This window comes from Carya illinoinensis, chromosome 4, assembly GCF_018687715.1.
Source record: "Carya illinoinensis cultivar Pawnee chromosome 4, C.illinoinensisPawnee_v1, whole genome shotgun sequence".
Taxonomy (NCBI): domain Eukaryota; kingdom Viridiplantae; phylum Streptophyta; class Magnoliopsida; order Fagales; family Juglandaceae; genus Carya; species Carya illinoinensis.
In genome coordinates, this window is record NC_056755.1 from 17,563,068 (window position 1) to 17,581,295 (window position 18,228).

General features: G+C 34.2%; 2 protein-coding genes across 3 annotated transcripts; one reads left to right on the forward strand and one right to left on the reverse strand.

The window, feature by feature from the left end:
• Positions 1-5,513: 5,513 nt before the first annotated feature.
• Positions 5,514-10,209, forward strand: LOC122307931 (protein ULTRAPETALA 1-like). Of its 2 annotated transcripts, none has more exons than XM_043121065.1 (3): positions 5,514-6,318; positions 7,751-8,075; positions 9,742-10,209. In XM_043121065.1, the coding sequence occupies exons 1-3, from the start codon at positions 6,105-6,107 to the stop codon at positions 9,824-9,826; spliced, it is 624 nt and encodes a 207-aa protein (XP_042976999.1). In that variant the 5' UTR covers positions 5,514-6,104; the 3' UTR covers positions 9,827-10,209. The 2 variants fall into 2 exon arrangements, with proteins under 2 accessions (XP_042976999.1, XP_042976998.1); XM_043121064.1 differs by having other exon boundaries at positions 5,519-6,318; positions 9,719-10,209.
• A 4,315-nt stretch (positions 10,210-14,524) lies between these two features.
• LOC122307803 lies at positions 14,525-15,081 on the reverse strand. Its single transcript, XM_043120898.1, has one exon. The coding sequence runs from the start codon at positions 14,847-14,849 to the stop codon at positions 14,643-14,645; it is 207 nt and encodes a 68-aa protein (XP_042976832.1). The 5' UTR covers positions 14,850-15,081; the 3' UTR covers positions 14,525-14,642.
• Between the last annotated feature and the right edge of the window lie 3,147 nt (positions 15,082-18,228).

Genomic DNA, 18,228 nt, shown 5'->3' on the forward strand with positions numbered 1-18,228 from the left:
GGACTTAAACAATAAAAGTTGGAATCTAAAAAATAAAGCGAATAACGTAAAATAAATTGTAACTTTAGCTTTACCTAGTTAAAATCAGGTAAACATTTAGGTTTTGAAAACAAAAGAGAGTGTAGAAACAATATGTCAAACACTTGGGTTGCAATTTAGGACTTCCTCTAATTCAACACTATACAAAGATTTCTGGGTACTGCTCCTCTATTACTAACTCAATCAAGGCATTAATAATAAGAAATATAAGAAGATGCTCAGACTTTTGTACCAATGCTTTGAAAGATTCCTCACTATAGCATCAACCCGTTTTTATTTTAGCAATCGAGCAAAAAAAATCTTGAGTAATTCAAGGAACTATTGTTCCTCATGTCAACAATAGAACAAGAATAAGAGAATCCTTCAAACTCCCAATTTTAGAAACTAGTTTTCATCAAAGTGAGGCATGTAAAATCAACCATTACAGAAACCCAGCAAACATTGAAAACAAATGGAGGCTTTTACCGCAACCCAAGCTGGGAAATTAGCCTAACTTCACCATTGCAAAAATGGAAAATTGACAAGATAAAAATAAAACCCTAAAAACTTTCAATACTTTCCTCTAAAATGTAAAAACAGAAATTGCAATTTGCTTCCAATCTAGCACACACAATCTTTGGTATTTCCTCTCCCTTTTATGCCTATTTCCATGCCTTCTTTCTCTCTCTGTGCCACTTATTTTCTTTTCTCCATACTCTACTCGTGTAATTGTTTTCGTCCCCCTCTTCCGTTGTATTTCATGTGATCTCTCTCTAGAAACTTATCTTTTTTGCTTTATGGATCAGTTCACACTGGCCAACTTACACGGGCCATAACCTGCTGTATAAATATAAAGTCAATTTTTTTTATTTGTTTCAAGCCCACAATTTTTAAGCCCAACTTTGCACATTTAAGGGGTAAATACTAGTCTTTTTACATGCCACTAGCCCAGCTACCGGAGAATATTTGTTTAATCCCCTTTATAAGCCAGTAAACTTATTTAACCAAATACATTAAGAGTATCTTTAACAATATAATTTCACGTGCGGTTGAATAGCAAGATTTCCAAGCAAGATTTCCTTTTTTTTCTTTTTACAACTTAAGAGCTTAAGTACGAGAAAGAGTGGCACCTAAAGTGAGTATTTAACACTCATTGAATATTAGAAATAACAATAAATATTGTACTTGGCGTCTTTGTCTTTTTGTTTCACTGGAAGCACTCAAATTTGAACAAAAACTTAAGAACAAGAGATTCCATACCTGAAGAACAAGCCATCATGACGACCTCAACAAATATACATATAGCTGGCATATCCACCATTAGTTGCACAGAAACCAAATCAATCTTTTACATTAGTTGTCCCGTTCTGGGTCTGCTCAACCTCAACCCAGAAAGCTCCCTGATCAGAAAAAATAAACTCAGAAGGCACCATTTTCGCCACTTGAGAGGCATCGATCCTATACTTTTGGCCTTGTAGGGGAGGAATCAAAACAAAAAAATATTTGATTTGCTTAGATATTTACGACAACCTAACCTATGTTGCTTGAGGTGAGCCAGGGGAATGAAGAATTTATGTGTTTTGGAGATTCTGTGGTTGGTTCTCGAAACAACCTTCAACTCATCACAATTAATTATTGATGAGACTCATTATTTTTCAATTTTTATAAAAAAAAATAAACTCATTTCAACTCATTTTATACATTTTAATATAAAAAATTAAACTCATCTCAATTTATAAAAGTTAAACCTATCTTAATAGAACTTATAAAATATTACTATTTACAACTCAATTCAACTCATTTCTAAGTCAGATATGTCGCCTCATTTGAACCCCCACAATAATCAAGCAAAACTGGCATTTTCTGAGACTCGTTTTTAACACTTTTAAAATCTTCTGACTTTGCATCAGATATTCATACGTACCATAATAAAGGAAACGATTATTGTATGACAAAAAGCATGAATAGGCGGCCGCCCAGGAATTCGAATTCTGTGCCTCTTCATCATCAACTTGAAGAATTTAACTATTTAGTAAGCAGTAACTAAGCTGCATATAAAAATGTCCAAAAAAACTCTTTACAGTACCTATATATATTTCTCCATTTCAAATTGGTAGTCCAACTCTGTATCAAGCTAGTGTTAGACTGGTGGTTCTCCCAGTGGAATCCAGGTCAAGGGATCGAATGGCTTTCTTCACTGTTTATCACACTGTTGCCTACATGTTTCAAATTTACAAACGGCCTTTCAGTCAAGATGACCACCAATAACATTTCGCCACGCGGCAAAGGGTCATATATATACATTATATACATATATGTAAGGGACTGTTCTTGATCATATGGGGGATCTTTATATATATAGTAATACTGACTACAGGACTTTGCTGTCATGTGCAGTGCAGACTTTCTGTATGCAAAGGAGATAGCTAGCAAATCATCAATCGGCATATCTCATTCCACAGTGGTAATTAAAGAGCTGTCTATCATTCTACCACCAAAGGTGAGACAACCATCAACCATGTCACTGAATTCAACCCACTTTTTTTTATACAAAAATGACGATGGCATCATTAGGGGATGAGGAACCAACAGAGAGCAATCCAGCTTCTTGTCCCCTGAATCGGGCCTTTGTTGATAAAGAAAGCCAGCTAGGACATTTATAGTACTGTTCCAACAAGTTGATCAAATTAATAATGTACCAGCAAATGGTACTGCTTTATTATATGCATTAATATTGCAATACAAACCTAGCTGCTGTTCAACTAACTACTAATATTTCTCTCAGCTCACACCCAATAAAGCATTCATGATATCTGTTTAAATCTCACATCGATCTCACAATGATACCATAGAGATAAACTATCCACTGCATGGGTCCAAAAACAAAAAGGGTAAATACAAAATAGCATGAGTTGTCCTAGATATGAACTAGCATGCTTTTTAAATTATTGTCTCCAAGGAAGACCCGACACGCCCTAACCTCAAAGTATATAAAACCTGTTTTACCTAAATGCCAGCTGAGGATTAATGATGCTGCATGAACCCGAAAAGAAGAGGCAAATTTTGATGATTAGAGCAAGTGAGCAACAATCGACATGCCTGATCATGTAGAGGAAAAATCAAACTTGGTTCTTCCACCTTTTGTACTACGTGGTCGTATGAATTGATAGGTAGTTTGTCTCCAAATTAAGCGCCACAGGGGCAGTTTTCAATTAAGTACTAGAGCAGTCTTTAATTTCTAGAGAATAATCAACAGGAGGAAACAAGTCGCCGGACAGCCCTATCTATCAAATCAAGTTCCATGAAGTAATCTTCATGAAATGCTACAAGCTGTGCACGTCTCATGCGATCTCATGTACGCGCTCGATCGGTCGATATTACAATGTTCATGCATGCCTTGAACAAGATGGCCCTGCTGGGAGCACAGTTTCGGAACAGCAACAAAAGCATGAGGGAATTTGCAATCATTTAGTTCATAATGTAATAAATTAACAATGCCATGCAGCTAGCCTGAGGTAGATCGATCGATCAAAAAGCATTAGAAAATAAAATGTTTGACGTCATTGGATACAATATTAGTCTGACGGCCATGATCATTTTATATCTAGCTGATCTATATATGGACCACGAGATACAATATGCATGCCGTCGACGTCCCCACGCATAAAGCAATGCATAAAACAGGCCAAAAGAGGCAAAAGACTCGGACGTACGCGCTGGTGTATCGATAAAGAAAGCATATAGGCATGCTTTCCAATAAATTAATTAATCATGTAATAATGTTAGCAATAAAGTTGGAAATATTCTCATCATTTGGGTGGATTTCATTTTAATTTTTTTTATAATTTTGGTTGTGGCGAAGTACTTGATGGCCTCCGATTCATGTTGATTTTCTTTTTTAGGGTGAAATAAACAATTAATTACGGGCACAACTTGTTAATATGGTACGTACGTACGTGGGAACTCTCACTATTTTTTTCGATCCTACCTGCATGCATCATATGTCGCCAACTCATGATCATGTGGTGTAAAGTATTACTATTTTAATTTTGTAACTAAAGTCTAGTACTAGAGGTGATCATTTTTGCTCCTAAACTAGTAAAATTTGTTAACATATGAATCAAATATGTAAGATTCACATACTTTTTTTTCATAAAATAAAAAAAGGAGAATTCACCGAATGTGAGTCGAGCCGCACAATGAAAATATAGAAATGTTTTGGGACCTGAATTTGGGTCTTGAATTTTTTTTTTTTTTTTACTTAGTAATTAAAGAAGTATGTTTTAATAATGTTGTAATTTAAAAAAATATATTTAAAAATAAAAAAATAAATCAAAATTAAAAAAAAAAATTGTCTTATTCGATGGTTTCTTGTGCTACATCTCATGGAAGTAAATCACAACATTTTGAGCAGCCCAAAAGGCCGGGAAAAATAAGAGTTTTGAAATATTAGATCATGGGTACCCTGCATGCATGCATGCATAATCCATAAAACTATATATTGTACTAAATATTCACCACCATTTACTTCATCAATCCGCATCTAATCATGATATATTTGACTTTAAGGCTACATTTGGATGAAGATGTAAATAATAATATTTTGTGAATCTCATTAAGATATGACTCAATGTAAATAACTTGATATACGCATTTAAATGTATGAAGTTGGTTAACATGAATTTAATTTTTTTTTATGAGAAATTAAAAAAAATAGTGATTATAATTGATTTGAAATGAATTGAAGTGTGATTATGTTCCAAACATAGCTTAAAATGTTCAACAGCTTACAAATTAATTTTCTAATTTTTATAAACTATAAAATTAAACATTTAAATATATATTTATAAAAGAGTACTGCTACATCTACAAATAAATTATACAAAATAATTTTACAAATTAACGTAGTTTTATTTGATTTGTTAGATTAATTTTACAATCTAACGAATCAAATTAAATCATATCAGTTTGTAAGATTATTTTTATATAATTTTTTTGTTACTATAATATTTCTTTTTATAAAAATATAAAAAATTATATATTAATTTTACGATGAAAAATTTTAGTTGTAAACGATTCTGTGCACCAATACGTGCATCTATCCAATGTAATTGATTAAATAGTAGATTTTATTAAAAATAATATTAATTTAAATTTTAAATATAAAGATATCAACATTAATATATAAATTTATTTATAAGTAAAAAAACTCTTTTACCATTATACTGCTATAAATGACAACCTATTCGTGAACAAAAACAGTTCAACCACCTATACCAACGTGGCCCAGTAAAAAAAAATATGAAAAAATCTAATTATAAATATATTTATATACTAATATGTACACTAATTTATTGTGATTAGTTAAAAAATAAATTTTATTAAAAATAATATTAATTTAAATTTTAAATATAAAAAAATAAATATTAATACATAAATTAATACACGATTTTATTTATAAGTAGCAAAACTCAACAAACAAGGGGTGGGGGGACTGACTCTACGAGAGTTTTAACTTGTCGAAAAACCAAACCTCGTCGGCTCGTCTGCTTCCCATCCCAGGAGAGGGATTTTCGTTCTTCACAAAACCCAAAGCACTAATCTCACTCTCTCTTTCTCATGTCATATCATGCAAATAGCACCCTAAGCGGAGCGTCCTTTAACGCCCCCCCCTTCAGCCCACGACATTTGTTTCGCCCTTCGCCAGCTCATTCATTCACAACGCCAACCCCAAACGCATCACCAAGACACCAACCCGACCCTGGCCTTCACTCTCTGATATCCTCTCTCTCTCTCTCTCTCTCTCTCAACGTTTTCTCCACCAGATCTCTTGGGTGACCCTTCGGAGATGCATGCTTTCTGAACATCGTCTCTTTACCCCTTTTATATATATTTTCCTGGGTCTCTCTCTTATACCCGAGTACTCGTTTTCGGTTTTTAAGGGTTATTTTTTTTATTTTTTTACTTTGTTTGCGATTTCTCTCCAAAATATCTTGTAGGGTTTTCGTGCTTCGTTCTCTTTGTTGTTCAAGAACAGAGTGTTTGTCTTGTTTCTGCTTGGAGAGAGAGAGAGAAAAAGAGAGAGAATGGCTAATGGGGCCGAGAGAGAGTGTGGGTTGGTGGTGATGTTTAGCGATGAGGAGCTGAAAGAGATGAGTGGGGTGAAGAGAGGCTTGGACTATATAGAGGTCATGTGTGGGTGTACCAGCCACAGGTATGGTGACGCCGTTGGGAGGATTAGGGTTTTCCAAAATGGTGACCTTGAGATCACTTGTGAATGCACCCCTGGCTGTCAGGAAGGTCTCTCTCTCTCTCTCTCTCTCTCTCTCTCTCTCTCTCTCTCTCTCTCTCTCTCTCTCTGTGCTCTTTTTCGGAAATGAGTTTTGATTTTTATGCATGTTGGATGCGTGTGCATATACCGTTTGTGGTGAACTGGGGTTTGACGTTGCTGTGTGCCACTTTCTGTTATTTAATCTGGTTCGGGAGTAGAGTTATTGGTGACGGAGAGCATTGCAAGTTGTTCATTGTTTTTCTGTTCCACATTTCAAGTGTATGTTGTTTTGTCTGAGTGAAGGAGTTATCTTCAATGTTCAACACAAAATAGTGCAGTTATGTATATGGTCAACAGGATATGGTCCGGTTCAGATTGAAACGTGGCTGTTTATTTAATACGGTGGTGTTCTTTGAGTACGTATCATTGAATGAAACCTGCATTGTAATTATGGTTATTTCAATCTCTTCGGATAGTTTGAGATTGGTTTTTTACCATCCAAGTTCCGCTCTTTCTGTTTGGCAGAGTATAATGTTGAGGGATGATGTAGCATTGGTTGTATATTTCATGGTTTTCTCCGTGTTTTCCTCTTTCTTGCTTTTGTTGATATGTTACCACTGGAGTCACTGATGAAAATTTTCTTTCCTTTTTTGTAATCCTATGGTAATCCGTTTGTTCTTAGGCCTTGATCGTTTCGGACAATGATCAAAGTTTGAGCTTGAATTCTGATGAACAATTGTGGCCATGGTTTTTCACATTGGTATGCGGTTCATGCATCTATTGATATGCATGCATTTTCGTTTCCATGGTGCAAGTGTCAAGATTGAAGGTTTCATGGGTAGTATAGATGGCTGAAGATTTAATAAAGTGCTGCATTCCTCCTATATAGCTTTAGGTATCCGGCTTGCAATGACGGCTTTTTGGATTAGCACCTAGAAAAATTCTTGAGGATTGCATGAAGAGTTCTTTGTGCAATGCCAAACTTGTATTCTGAAAGATTTTAAGCCCTGAACTCAGTTTGATGACCTAATTCATTGACAACTTGTGATGTGAATGCTCTAATAAAAATAATATATCTTTCTGATTGATTGAATAATTTGATGTCTGATCCCAATCATCAGAATTGAAAGATCCACCTGCCTACTATCAGTCCCTAACCATTCTTCTTCATACTGTCAGTCATCTTATAGCTCTTTCAAGAGAATGTTGCAGATGTAATGACTGGATCAGTTGTTAAGGACTTTACCTTGGTTAGCACAATCCTTTTGTCAATATCTACCAAATTCTAATTCATTGTCCTTTAAATATGCAATGTATTGAACTAGTAAGGATGCTGGTCTATCATGTCTTCTTACTCATGATTCTTATAATCTCCTGTGGGCACTATGCTTTCTGTTGTGTACGGCATGTGCTATATAGTTCTGATCATCTAATTCTTCTACTGACTATTTGAATGACTAGACAAGTTGACTCCGGCTGCATTTGAGAAGCACTCTGGAAGAGAGACAGCTAGGAAATGGAAGAATAATATTTGGGTTATAGTTAATGGGGAGAAGGTTCCATTGTTTAAGACAGTGCTGCTCAAATACTTCAACCAAGTATCAAAAAATGCTAATGGGTCCCACAGATCCCATAATGGACGAGTTTCTCATCGTGATGAGTTTGTTCGTTGTACTAGATGCAACAAGGAGCGTAGGTTCCGATTGCGAACAAAAGAGGAATGTCGCATTCATCATGATGCTTTGGCAGATGTGAATTGGAAATGTCCTGATCTTCCATATGATAAGTATGTTTGCCCTTACATTGAATTCTGTTTTTCTTTTTTTTTATCCTCAAAAGAATAATGTTGAATTTCTTATTTGATATATGAGGATAGGAGCCATTCAATAACATGCTGCTTATGTTTACGGTTTTATTCTAGAGAATTGTTATCTAGAAGTATGTCAGTGCATATATCAGGACTGAAATGATTGCAGTTTTCTTATTTTCAATCAGATAAATCTTTTTCTAATGGCTTGCATTATGCTCATTCAATGTGATGGCCTGTTTGTTTTTTTATCTCTACTTTTACTGTAGATTTGTCTTTTCCATATAGGATACCTTTGTGCTTTGTTACAAAAAATAGCATCTTTTAGATTGTAAGTGACCTGGAAGGTTTCGATTTATCCCTAAATTGATTTTCCAAGATGCAAGTTTGTTTAATAGATTTAGGGGACCCTGGTCTGGTTAGGTCTGGACCTCAGCCATGGTGTTTCATTTTCATAGTAATCAGTAAAATCTTGAAGATGTTGTTAGTATGTCAAATGAAGCCTGAAGTAAATTTCACAAGGTAATTTTTGTTCCTGTGAGGGAATTGGGGAAAACATCTGCAAGCTTCCACAGTTTCATATGTAGGATACGGAAGAAATTCTTATACATGCAAAATGTCGATTTTGGCTCTCTGAGTTGAGAATAAAAGTTAGCTTAGCTCTTTTATACCATTATGGCCTCTAGATGGAATGCAAATGATCCTGTGTATTCACTTAGACTGAAGGTAAACCTATCTTGGACCTTTGAGTGGAATCTTTCTGCGTTGGCATAATTTAAGAGGAGCTTTCTGTATGTTTCTGGTTTCAACTTCTCATCCTAAGATTGTGATTGGAAAAAATGGTCTCCACCTTTCAGGCACTTCAAGCCACAAACGCTTTATCATAATATACGGATATGTATAAATTGAAGACTTTCATACTCAACTTAATATGTAGTGTTTTCATGCTCCCTAGCTCCAGAACTTTGCTTGGCTTTTTATTTACTCTTTAATAACTAATTATCAGCTAATTTCTCATTGTATTTCTAATGCTACAAAGATGTTAGCTCGTGTTTGAACTTTGAAACACTATTGAAGTGGGTATATGTCAATGCCGGTATGGTGCTTGTTGAGCCTTGACAGATAAGATGATGAGAAATGGATAGGATTGTCTAAAGTACCAATCGAAGGAGTGTAGCAACAGCCATCGGGATTTCTGAGTGGACTTTTTGCATCGAAGAACTAGAAAGTTATCGAAGACTAGTTAGAGAGAGATATCAAGGGATTTGACAACTATTAGTGGTGTACTTTTTTATGCCAGCTATCTTGCACTGGATGACCCATCACATTTAAAATTAGGAAGCCTTGTGAAGATATTAGTGGGACACTGCCAATAATATGTCTTTGAGGCCTCGTTATTCAAATGCGATGGACAAGGGGTGCAACTTCCCACCCACACACACATCTACATTCAGATACCAAAATCACTACGCATTCCTGTACATCTTTTTTCATGTACAAGAATATTTATGTATCTATCATTGTATGTGCACTGGTGTTTTAAGTAGGCATTTACTCTTATGGTAGTATCTTTGGTTGAGTTTCATGGTTATTCATGTGAAACAACCGCTTACTGTATTCAGAATTACATGTGATGATGATGAAGAGCGAGCGAGTCGCAGAGTATACAGGGGCTGCACGCGTTCGCCAACATGCAAGGGCTGCACTTCTTGTGTCTGTTTTGGATGTGAAATCTGTCGTTTCTCTGATTGCAGCTGCCAAACCTGCATCGACTTTACTAGGAATGCGAAGCCTTGAGTCTCCAAAGCATTAACCCGTCAATCGTCATGTGGGTTCTTTGCCCAATCAAGCACACCCACATTTGGAAAGCTCTGAGAATCATTTGTCTACCTGAGACAGCAGATATAAGTTTACCTCCCGGGGTTGTTCATCAGTGTTCGCTGTTCACGTGGACTGGTTTAGAACGCTATCAAATTCAGTAACTTATTTCTTTCATTTATATTTGGCTAGTGCTTGATTTTATTGTTCTATCTATCTAAATATTCTCTTAATTTTTCTTTTCAGAATCTCTTATAAGATTAATATGAATGAATTGTTTTTTTCCTTTTCTAAATTTACATGACTAGTATAAGTATTTTAGTTAAACTTATAAAAACATTCACCGTAAAATTTGTTTCCCTCACAAAACTCGTATCTCTTATTTTGGAAAATAATTTGTGCTGATTTAAGGTGTATAAGGGTCATGTAAACTTTTTCAAAAAAGTATACACTACCAAATAAATTTACTTTTTTTTTTGTAATAATCGATCTTGATTTTTTCAAAGAATTTGCACAAGATTTGTACGTCCTAAGGTGCGGTTTGGATAGTAAGATAATATGAGTTTAGATAGTAAGATGATATGAAATATGGTTTTAGTTGAAAGTTGAATAAAATATTATTTTTTAATATTATTATTATTTTAAAATTTAAAAAAATTGAATTATTTATTATATTTTATATAAAATTTTAAAAAAAATTATAATAATAAGATAAAATAAAACATTATTGCATTAGTCATTTATTTTTTTTAAATAAAATATACTCCCACTTTTATTGCATACATTGAGGCAAGATCTTTTTTAGAACTTTATAATCAAATACTTTATCAACTATGGAGAGATATAAATATAGCATGTGGACCCACTCTATTTAATGTTGTAGTCCACATCATCCACAGGTAATATTCAATATGGTGGGATTCGTAGACCGTTGCTGCTACTTTTTGAAGTGTGAAAGGTGTTTGAATAACTTGTTTTGCGTTACCCCACCACCCTCCCTTCTTCTATGAGTGTAAACTCAATGCTTCTCTCTCAAAACCCGCCACTTGCTCACCCACATAAGGTGCTTATTGAGTGGATGAGCTCCTCTCTTCCCCTTTCCCTCGTAAAGCTCAGAAGCCATTATTGTATATATATTTTTATATATGTATATATTTCTTTTCCTATAATGGAAAATAATGATCTGCTACCTCCGAGCAACATGCTGTATATCACCAAGTTTTCATGTTGCTTACCTACAAAGTCTAAGAAGTCATGCCTCAGAATGATGGTCCTATGTCTCACCTGTCACCCAAAGAGGCACATGGGCCCACGCACCTCCCAATGGAGCTCAAATTATCACGCACAATGCTTCGCTAAATTCCTCAACCCAGATCTTCAAGATTTGGGATAATGATAAATGGAAAAATGTGAAGGTAGTCAAGTTCGCACACGCCGCATGCACTTCGGATGACATGTAAGGAGATTAAATGAAATGGTGTGTTGAAGCCTCACACACTCGTTAAAGTTGAAGTTGAAGCCCGTAGTTCCCCCCCACTTGTAGTAGATCCGTTGAAGCCACACGCAAGAAAGTAGAGATCACTGAGCACACTCCATCTGTCCACTCCTCCATCTCGCGAACCGACTCCATCTACCCTCCTTCATTCGACAACAGAAACCGAACCTTCCAGAGTTTGCTCACCAGACAAAGATGTAAATGCCCAAAATGCAATTGGCTTCACTACAGTGGACATCTTATCTCAAGGTTCTAGAGATGTAACAGACATGGAAATTAAAATTTCCTCAAAAAAAGCTAGAGCTTTAAAAATCAACCATCAAGTACTTATTATCTTAAAATAGTCGAAAATGCTCCCTAGACATAACCATTATCCTCACAAGAAACGGTGCCAAACAACCAATTGTGAAGCGTAAATAATCCTAAATATGAGGAAAGTAGAAAACCATTTCTTGCGTAGTCGGGGTTTCATCCTTTTTTGTTCTTTGTCTGTGAGCAAAACTCAAGGGATCACATGGCAAGGGACCACAACAAATAGAAAGCAAGATAAGATGTATGCATACATATTTGTATTCCCTCAACCAACATATACGTACTTGATCATCAACTGCAGTGTATAACGTACGCTGAAATCTGAATCCGAGGTGCCAATGCCTAGATGTGCCAGTGGCAAGAGAGCCATGCCCAGACATAATAGTGGTGGAGACGTGTCGGTGTGGAGCCATGCCACTGGCTAAGAGGAGAAGGGACTAGGTATTGTGTGAGATGAAACGCTTTCCGAATTCAAACAAGCCTTAATCACTTGCACCTCTCCATTACATCCACGTTTCTTAGTTGCCCACGAGCATGTGGTCGGTCCAACACTGTTCCTATCTATTTTTACTACTTTTGAAAGCATGAATTGACACACTCCTATCCTTGTTGACAAGTTGAATGTGATTCATTGTTGCGCGCTAGCCACCATCACCCTTGTAATCATCTAGCGATTTCTACCCGCCATATTAATCCACCAGCCCTACATTTTTTTTAAATTTAACTCTCAGTGCAAGAACATAAATCTTCTTAGAAAAGTGTGCAAGTTTCTTGATGCCATATTAAGAGCTGAATCTTGACACTTTAGCCGTTTTTCTTATTAAAAAATGTGGACCACGTAGAAAATCTTTATTAGCCGTAATAACTCTTTCAAAACAAGTGCAATCTTATAATGTAACATCTCACATGTATATATATTGGAAACCTTGGGATGACCTCTTAAAACTATCTCCATGTTGGGTCTTCTCTTAGGTACTGTTTGGTCATAAAGAATTTTTATCTTAAACACAAAATTCTCATCTCATCATTATAACTTTTTCAAATCCACATACAAAATATAATAAACAATTTAACTTTTTTTCTACGTTTTCAAATCCTAAAATAATAATAATATTAAAATATAATATTTTAATATTTAATCTTAAAACTTAAAATTCTCATCTAAAAAATCTCATTGATCAAACAAAACAGACTACGTAAAAGTCTGTCGACAAAGAAAACATGACTAGGTTACACCATTATTCTCAACTTACCCTCCTTATATTTTGTTTTTACATTTCTAGATCTGAATATTTTGAGCGATTGTAGGGATCCTCCAATCTCTAAATTTTCTTCAATTAAAATTGTCTATCTTAAGAAAACTTTGTTTTTTTTTTTTATAGAAATAGATTTCATTCATTCATGAAAGTGAGATTATAGATGTAACATGATATAATTACAAGTCAACTACTCACAATTGAAACTCTCCCAATACCCAAATTACTTTGTGATTAATATAATCTTAACTTCTATAACTCTCTATAGACAAACTATCCGAGAAACTAGTTAATCTTACCTAAATCATCCCTGTTTTCACGGCATTATTTGTTGCCAACGAAAAACGCTAGACTTTTGTTTTTTTTGTGGGTTTTTGGGCTTGAGGACCCTTGATGGATCTAACATGGGCTATGATCTCCTGGACTCTATAACTCATTATAGTGGTTGATATCGGTTATGATTGCATTGACTCTACAATTCATCTGATTCCTCTCATTTTCCCTGTTCTCATATCCCCTTTCAAGGTTTAGAGCATATATTTTCTTTATAATACATTATTAAAATTCATTTTTTATATTTTAACTACTGACATTTGCAATATACATCAGCTTTTTTTTTTTTTTTCATATTATTTAAATATTATTTTTTTCAATATTTTATTAATTTCAAATTTCCATATCTTTTTATATTTGCAATATCTAATCATATCCAATATAGATTAAAAAAATATATATATGAGATAAAAAATTAGAAATATTAGATGCATGGAAACAATACACATTGCACTGTCAAATTCTCAAGTTGTCAGTCTACAAAGTCCAAGAATTCGAGCCTCACAGCAACGAGTGTCTTACATCATGCGTGCATCCAAAGTGGCACGAGGGCGGCACCACTCATCACCCGATCACTAGAACTCAAATTGTCACACACATCGCTGCATTAGATTCTTCCACCTCAGATCTTTAAGACCTAACCATCTCTGCCCACGCCTCTACATTGCGCCTGTGCTTCTCAAATGCCTGCGAGACTCTGATTGATCCAGATAGCTACGAGTACTCGGCACACAAGTTGAATTCCTGATCCATTGCTGCTATCTAAGCACCAATCAGTATTGCTCTAAAAAAACCTCCTAATGGTCTCCGATCCAACCTGAATCAATATTCCTTCTCTCAAGTTATTGCTTCTTGTTATGGTAAAACGCAAGAGACTGTGTCTTCTTGTGGGCCTTTAGGGGTGAGGTCATGAGTCTAACATAGTAACATGGGCTTCTATGATCTCTTTACTCTTACTGCAACTCATGATTTGAGTTGCTGAAAATATTTTGTTGACATTCAAATTGACTTGGTTTTTTTTATCCAAATTATCATTCTTAATTAACTACTTGAATTGTATTAATCTCAATTAATTATTATTATTTTCCGTTCATGATCACAGTTTGGTGGAAAGAATGATTGAATGTGTCCATGCATTTAATCTGCGAAACAGGAAGAAATTAAAATAATATAATTTAAACTAACTAGTAAGTTTTTCAGTATTTTCTCTATGATTGTTCAAATATTAGTTCCTGAATAATGTTTATTATTCCTATGTAACAATGTATGACAGACTACAGTTTCAGGATATATGCAAATTACAAACAAGTACAGGCCTGTATATACAAAAATCTATCGGTAGGATCGAAGAACGGCTCCACAAAATGTGCATATGATGGCTTTCCAGGATTTCCAATAGAAAGGCACATGACAAAATCTTGTAGCTGTCTTCATATCAGCCACGCTCGCCCCGGCCCCGCACCGTGAACAGGTTCCTGCCGCCGGCTTGCTCCGACGCACCTTCCGCTGTTGATCGACCAGAAAACAGAAACAGACCATCCTTTATATTATTTTCGGGTATACTGTATATATGTGTTATGTTGTGTCGTGTCTTGTGCTTCCAAAACTAGAGAACCGGAAGATCAGTTCAATAATTAGCGGAGACGGACACAGCTTGCTGCTGCTACAATACGAGAGGCCTACATCACACACCACGCAAAACTAAAATATATATAGCGCATGAGATGAGTTAAAGGTCGAGCGGGTTTGGAGGGCATCGCAGGCATAGTAGCCATTGGATTGGTGGATTGTGGTTGAAGCTGGATCATTTAAGTAGAGAAAATGCGTAGCTTTGAAGCTTCTCTAGTGTGACTGAAAGATTTGTGGTATTGTGCCACGTGTAATAATGCAGATGGAAATAATAACCATGCCTGGATGGTAGCAAGATCTGGTACGTCCACGTGGACGGGAGGAAGGGATTGTAATGATCCTGTAATAACTAAGTGGGGGTTTCGATGATACTAAAATATGTGGGTGGCAGTTGGGAGGTGCCTGTTGATTTTGGTATGGGGTTTGAGAATGGGCAAGTCCTATTCGAGGGGCCCGGCCAATGGGCAACGTGGGATAGCCTTTTTGTATGTTTTTCATGTAATTTAATAGATGGACCCCATGGAACCTTAATGGATACAAATAAGAAACGATTAAAAAAAAAAAAAAGATACAAATAAGAAACAAAAATGGTAAGCGTAGTACTATATATAATTACTTATGCATATTTTTATTTAATTAATTTTTTTAATACATAATCAATCACATTAATAAAATACATAAAAGAAGATATAAAAATAACTATATATAAAATCTTTAAAATTCTAAATATAAACCACATTATGTACATCACTTAAATATATGATTTTTCTTCTTTACCTTTATATTTAAATATATATTTCATTCTCCTATTTCTCATCTTCCTCTTCCCCCCTCTTCCCCCCCCCCCCCAAAAAAGAAAAAAAAAAAAAAAACCTAAAAAGTCCCTAGCTCTTCTTCTCTTTCTCCAGTCCCTTCTCCTTCTCTTCCATTTCTCATTTTTCGTTTTTGGCTCAAGTCCCAAGTGCAAGTCAACCAATGCACTTTGCACAAACAAATTATCCACACGCATACTCTTATGTATGCAGCCATGCACTTTCATCCCCACCAACACCCGATACTAGTACACGCCTTCAACACACTCATAGGTGAACTGGTTGGCCTTGACACCCACCCCATGCATTGCCGAAAACATCATCAAAGCATTTTCATAATACCCATTATCAAATAAGTTACGAGCTGTGTCCATGTGGCCAAATTTCGAATAGAATATTATCAGTTTTGTATTTAAGTGTACATTTGAATACAAATTGTGCAAACTGTGTTTTTTGCGCACAAAGAAACCTAAGATTCCTTCCTCCCTCAAAGATTACAAAGATGAGAGAGAGAGAGAGAGAGAGGCTACAATACCTCCCTACGTTGCCGACCAAAAATTCTATGCCCAAGTTCAATATTCAATGTGGGTGAAGATGAGAAGAAGTTTGAAGAAGAAATGTTATGGGAGAAAAATGCCGATTATAGTTAGAGGAAGAGATCAGGAAGTTTGGGAGTGTCGTCTTTTTATTTTTTATTTTAAATAAAACAGTGCATATGTCACATGGGGTGTGCAAAATAAGGGGGCATATGGGTAGCACGGCTCTACATATGATAGCTTCTCAAATTTTCAAAAATTTCAAGGCCACAAATCCGTCTAGAGAGAGTGTTTCAATTTTATTTTGGACTTATCTATAGATTTCCTAAGGGCAGGTTTGGACATCATATGAGATTTAATTTTATCTCTTCTCATCTTATTCTTAAAAATAATTCAAATACAAAATTTATAAACTAATCAATATAACTTTTTCAAACTTTTAAATAAAAAATAAAAAACAATTTTAACTTTTTCAAATTTCTTAATAAAAATAATATTATTACAGTATGTTAACTTTATAATATTTTTTATTCAAAATTTTCTTTCTCGTTTTTCAAAACCCTATAAAATAACTATCTCATTACTATTCACAAATTATCTTATAATTATTCACAAAATTTTCATCTTATCTTACTCTCCAAACCTGCCCTAAGAGTATTGGCAATGCTGCAGTCAAATGCAAATATAAAATTAAATATTTTAGAGGTTATCTTTGTCATTCAAGAAAGACTTCTACATTAGATTATGCATCTTTTAGCTAAAATGATAATAAATATTATTCTTTTATTATTATTAATTTCTTTTCCTAAAATTAAATTTTTATATATTTTGCAATTAAAATTCACTAAATAAAATACACAAGCATACACCAATTTTGTTGTTTTTAAATTGAATATCAACAAGTATAAATGCAGTAGAGAAAAAAAGGAACCAGAAATTAACAAAAATGGAAAGAGAAATACTATTCTCACAAAATTTTTGTACTGAATTTTTCTACTAAATTGTGTTTTCCATTTTTTTTTCTTTTTACTTAATGTTTAAAAATTGTTTTATAATAATTTTATAAATTTATTATTTTTTAAAAAAGTATTTAAAATGATTAAAAAAAAGGTGTAAAATATAAGAAAAAATGAAAAATTGATTCACATTATTCCGTACTGAATGGGTACCAAATTTTCGATTGGAGTAGCAGTGCTCAAAAGGAAAAAAGAAAAGGAAAAGTGGGAGGAGGGAGAAAAATAAAGTTGGAGAGAGAGAGAGTGGGAGGAGAGAGAAAATTAATAACAAAAGAAAGGATAAATGGTGAAGAGTAGATCTGGAAATACATAGAATCATTGTTCATGGTAAGTAAAAAAATTGCATCTGGCTAATACAATGCAGTAGAAAAAGTGGGATTGTTAGCTAAATATGTGTTTGCATTTGCATTTCATTACACCAATGTCAATGCTCTTAGCATGCATATACACATGTTAATTTGCATAATGATGTGCATGTATTTATATATTTTTTTTTAAATGAAGAAACAAGAAAATAAAATGTTCCGTACCTTACACATTTTTTTTCTCAAATATAATTTCATTTGTTCTTCCAATCATAAGAGTTTAGTTTAGTAAAAAATAGATTTTTTATTAAAAGGTTTTAGTGTAAAAAAAGGTTACTTTGTTGATTTATATAAAAACTCAAAAATATTTTGAATTGGAAAATGATAGACACTCAATTTTATTTTAATTTTTTTACAATCTTTTATTTAATCATACTTTAAATGACGGGTATTTTGATAAAATAACTTATATAAAAATAATATCATTTACAAAAACATCTTTATTTTAAATATGGTTGTATAAAAAGATATAAAAAAAAAAAGATTTTAAATGTATCATTACTCGATTGAATAAACCCTTTTGATTTAGAAATTGAGTCAAGTTGCATGTCACTTTGTTT